Genomic DNA, 4946 nt, shown 5'->3' on the forward strand with positions numbered 1-4946 from the left:
GTAAATTACTTATATTTAAATATTTTGACTCAGGCAATGCTATGAGTTTTTTTACATTGAATGTTTTATTTTTGTTTTGCGCGAAGCTAAATTTCATTGGGATTTTAAGAGGGATAAAACATCGTGAAACGTTTTAAGAAATAAGCTGTGATATTAATTCTTTCAGATAGAAAAGATTTTAAAAGAAAACAACAGTATAAAAAATGATTTAAATACTTTGCATTTAAAAGGTTTTTTATACTGCGTTACACTGTCGTAAAAAAAAAGTTAAAAAATAGAAACAAAAAATAAATTAACAGATTTGGTCAAATTTTCTACTTAATATGAATTTGAAAAAAATTTCACCAACTATTATTATTAATTAGAATAAATACCAAAAACTGTTTTAACATATATATACCTAAATCAACAGCACTACCTTAAGGAGTTATTTCTTTGCTCTTTAAAAATTTTTCACGATGTTAACTGCACCTGTTCTTTTACTTTGGATTAATTCAAACCTTTAATTACCAAACCTTTAAAAACCATTAATTCATCAATTCAAAGATTTAAGTGAGCGGATTGTTTACATGCAAAGATTTCATTTCCACCTGATGCGACGCATTATTTCATTTCCACCTAATGCGACGCACAATGAGTCCAAATTGCGAAAAAGTGGCCAAAACTTTTTTCCGATTTTTTTTTTAACAGAAAGTGAACTTTGTGCAATCTTTTTACTTTAAACAGATGTAAACTGTATTTAAACTCAATATAGAGTCGTTTTCTGTAAAGAAAATTTATAGCTTTGTTTTCATAAAATATTAATTGCAAAGAGTGCATCTAGAAGATTATACAGGTGTTTTTTCTTTGTTGTTGATTAAAATGAAAAGATTAGAACTTATAAGCGTAATTCAAGAAGTTGGTGTTAATCATGCGAATTTGCAAGCCGTTTTAGAAACTGAAGCAAAAAATAAATTGCTAACCAATGAAGAACTGTCTGATGCAGAACTCTCAGAAAAAATTAGACTTTTTATTTATAAATTTCGGGTTAAATATGCAAAGCATAATCGTAATTTTAAAAGATTAGTTAAACAAGAAGTGGCATGGTTAGAGGGTGAGTTGTTTCAGAATCAAAATACTAAACTTGATTCAACTTTAAAAACTGGACGACCAGAAAAAGAATGGATAGAGTGTTCATTAAGAACAAAAAGGAGGAAAGTTTCAAGGTAGTTTCTAGTTTAGAATTGCTATTTTTGTTTTTAAAAGTCACTGATTAAATACATAATTTTTAATAAAAATATACACCCACAGTTCCACACTTGTGTGGTTAAGGCAGTTTTCCATAGTATCAATTTTTGAAATTATCATAATGGAAATAGTTTATCAAATAATGATGTTGTTTATTTTTATTTTAGTTTGGCTAAAACTCATACAACTGAAGAATTAGCAGAAGCTGCTGTTGTACATGCAAAATCAAGTCCTGGAAAATCTGATTTGGGAAAAAATTTTAAAATGTTTTCTAAAGATCTACCAGGCCAAACTTACCAATCTGATAATTATCAGCCAATTATGATGTCTGCTGATCAAGCTTTATCACTTAAAATTCAATGTGATTTGAGTGATTTACAATACCAGATTATTCGAAACTCATCTCTGATGCAAAATGCTGACATTTATCCCCCATTAAAAGCAATCCTAAAATCAAAAGCAGATTGTTATCCAGAGGGTTTGCATATTACAGAAACGTCTGCGAAGTGTAGTTTGCAGAACATGGTTAACCATACCTTGCTTCGAATTTTGAAACTAAATTCTGAGCAGCTTCAAAATTTAGATGAAACAGTTACACATGGAGTATTCAATTTGAAATGTGGCATGGATGGTGCATCTTCACAAAGTATTTATAATCAAAGGTTTGATGATACTGATCTTACTACTGGAGTGCAGAATGAACAGTCAGTATTTCAAACTGCAATAGTTCCTTTGAAATTAAAAATTGGGGGTTCAAACATCTGGAATAATCCTAAACCATCCAGCCCTCATTTTTGTAGACCTCTTGAACTACAATACCTAAAGGAAACAAATGAACTCATTGCAGCAGAAGAAATAAATCTTAGAAAACAAATTGAAAATCTGCAAGACTATATTTTAGATCTAGATCTTCTCAGTAGTAAAAAGCACTGTTCCATAAAAATTAAAATTGTTGTTGACTTGACTATGTTGGATGGCAAGTCAGTAAATGCTATCATGTTTTCGAATTCATCACAATCGTGCAATATTTGTTTTGCAAAACCGAGTGAGATGAACAATCTAGTAAAAATCAGAATGTTTACTCCAAATAAAAAATCCTTTACTATGGGACTATCTACTTTACATTGTTGGATTAGACTTTTTGAGTATGTGCTACACTTAGGATATAAAATGAAAATTAAAAAGTATCAGGCTAGATCAAAAGAACATAAGCTTTCTGTTATTGAGCAAAAAAATGAAATTCAGAATAGGTTTAGAAGCGAGCTCAGCCTTGTTGTCGATATGCCAAAGCATGGCTATGGTTCCTCAAACACAGGTAACACAGCCAGAAGAGCATTTGACAATGCAGATACTTTTGCAGACATTACAGGAGTTGATGTTAAAATAATTGTTAGATTGAGAAATATAATGAAGGCTGTGTGCAGTGGATACCACCTTGATTTGGGGGCCTTCAAAAAATATTGTTTAGCTACTTCTGAAATAATAATTAAAAAATATAACTGGTACATAATGCCACCTACAGTACACAAGCTATTAGAGCATGGTTATCAAATTTCTGATTGCTTTGAACTCCCAATAGGTATTTACTCAGAGGAGGCACAGGAAGCACAAAACAAATACATTCGAAATGCAAGACTAAACCATACATGTAAAATTTCTAGAAAAAATGCAATGGAAAACCAATATCATTATCTGCTGTTACGTAGTGATCCAATAGTGTCATCATTCATCTTCAAAAAAACTAAATCTATTAGTACTGTTAACTTAGATTCTGAAGTTTTAAACCTTTTGCTTGATGAACAATAAATATTTTTTAAAAATAATTTTTACTATATTACTAAATGTTGCAAATATTGGTTTATACATGTGTGTATGTGTGTATATATATTTGAGATCTTTTAAGGTATATATATAAACTTTAAAAGATCTCAAGTTATAAAAATGCTGAAATGAAGTCTTGCATTTGTTGTTCTCACCCCTCCCCCCCCGGGCTTTTTCTAATGTCTTTTTTTGAAACAATTGACATAAAACCAAAATGGAGCAAATTCGAGCAGCTAAAAAATTATTTGTTTTATAGCCAATACGTTCATAACAATGTGATAGAAATTTAGGAGGAGTTAAAAGTGGACATTTTAAGCTTTATCACTTTTTGTAACCGGGGAAATACATATTTTAAAAATTTTTCTCCTTTCTTCAAAAACCCAAAATCTAAAGCTAAAAAATCGAGTTATTACTTCTTTTTTGATTAAAACCATATTAGCAATAATATATGAAAATGAAATTTTAAAAAAGTTTACAAATGTTGTATAATAATATAAAAATTGTCTTATTTAAAAAAATACAAAAATTCGTGAATTATTTTGGAAATTTTTATTTTATTTTTTAAGCGCAATAAATCACTCCCAAAACATATAAAGGACGTATTAAAAATTCTGCAAAATATTTTTTTCAGCTATTGGGTAAATATTCTTTCTAAATTATAAAAAATATTTATATATTGGAATACTTTTAAAAAACGACTTTTGGCCACATTTTTGAGATTTGGATTCATAGTGCGACGCATTATTGACGCGATCCAGTTAAAAAATATATTATGGTATCGAAAAACAGTTATGGCAAACCTCGTTCAGCCAATAGAAAAACGGTTACTAAGATTTAAGCGATTGGAAAATCTGTCAGAAAAATGAGTCAAATCACAAAAATTATCACTCGAACTTGCATTACTAGTGGTATTACTAGTGAATTTCTTTGATATAATTTAGGTTAAGACCGAGCAGTGAATGCTTTAAGGGAGAAATAACATTTGCCCTTAAATTAGGAGTAGTAAAAATATTTTCGGACAGATTTCCAGAGTAAATTAAAGACTCGCGTAGATGAAGAAAATAAAGACTCACGCCGATGAAAATGTTTTTACGCCTGAATGATACATATCCTTTAGCCTAGTTTTGAAATTTCTAGCCTAGTGTCCCAATTCATTTCAAAATTATCATTCCTAACTGGAATAGGTTCCTGCACGATGTAATTCTAGCCTAATTCTCTGATTTTTAGCCTAGTGTCAATATTCGTTTTCAAGTTGACACTTATAAATGGATTAAGTGTTAGGTCGGTGTAATTTTAGCCTGATTCTCCATGTTCTAGCATAGTTTCAATATCGTTTTAAAGTAGACTTTTCTAATAAATTTATTAAATAAATTAATTTTTTAAAGCCAGTTCGGGCCAGCTTTTTGAAGCCAGTTCTCATGATGGCGGCGAAATTTAGTCAATCAATGTTGCTAGTATTTCGTGTTAAAGATTTTACAAAAAAGACTGGTCATTGGAAAATTTAATGCACTTATAAAACGTAATGACCTAAGTAAGATAAAGAAAAGACCAAAGAAAAACATAAGAAATAAACTAATCACATAATAAAAGTAGAATTTTACAAAAATTTATAAGTAACACCCATAAAACAGACTTTTAAAAGAGATAAAACAGTCTTATAACGACTGTATTTACATAAACACGCACATATACAAAAATAAGAAATTACAAAATGTACATAAACATAAAGAAAAAAGTTGTAGAGGTAAAGAATGAAGTTAGGCGTAACTTTTTAGATAGTAATGATGGAATGACTTTAGGATTCCTGGATCTATAAACAAAATTCGTTTTTAGGGTGTACGGAAGGGTGTTCAAAGAAAAGATACACTGGCACGTTTATGGAATTTATTTAATATTTG

General features: G+C 29.6%; 2 protein-coding genes across 8 annotated transcripts in view; both read left to right on the forward strand.

Annotated features, from left to right (window-relative positions):
- LOC145188719 (pre-mRNA-processing factor 6-like) overlaps positions 1-54 on the forward strand; it is a 104378-nt gene extending 104324 nt beyond the window's left edge. For all 7 annotated transcript variants that reach the window (XM_090088676.1, XM_090088674.1, XM_090088680.1 and 4 more), the window contains one exon: positions 1-54. This exon is cut by the window's left edge and continues 367 nt beyond it. The gene's annotated coding sequence lies outside the window, so the exon portion shown is untranslated.
- Positions 55-861: 807 nt separating this feature from the next.
- Positions 862-3187, forward strand: LOC149889233 (uncharacterized). The gene is made up of 2 exons (XM_090088686.1): positions 862-1205; positions 1395-3187. Exons 1-2 carry the CDS (start codon positions 862-864, stop codon positions 3031-3033), a joined length of 1983 nt encoding a protein of 660 aa, XP_089944812.1. The 3' UTR covers positions 3034-3187.
- Positions 3188-4946: the final 1759 nt, after the last annotated feature.

Source organism: Hydra viridissima, unplaced genomic scaffold (genome assembly GCF_058129835.1).
Source record: "Hydra viridissima isolate aposymbiotic clone 2 unplaced genomic scaffold, HvirCarnegie_v1 scaffold_5, whole genome shotgun sequence".
Lineage (NCBI taxonomy): Eukaryota > Metazoa > Cnidaria > Hydrozoa > Anthoathecata > Hydridae > Hydra > Hydra viridissima.

Excerpts from the sequence above, each read along its gene's own strand:
- LOC149889233 (XM_090088686.1), top strand. The coding sequence starts at position 862 with ATGAAAAGATTAGAACTTATAAGCGTAATTCAAGAAGTTGGTGTTAAT. Across the intron at positions 1,206-1,394 it reads AAAAGGAGGAAAGTTTCAAG|TTTGGCTAAAACTCATACAA; the intron begins GTAGTTTCTAGT and ends TTTTTATTTTAG.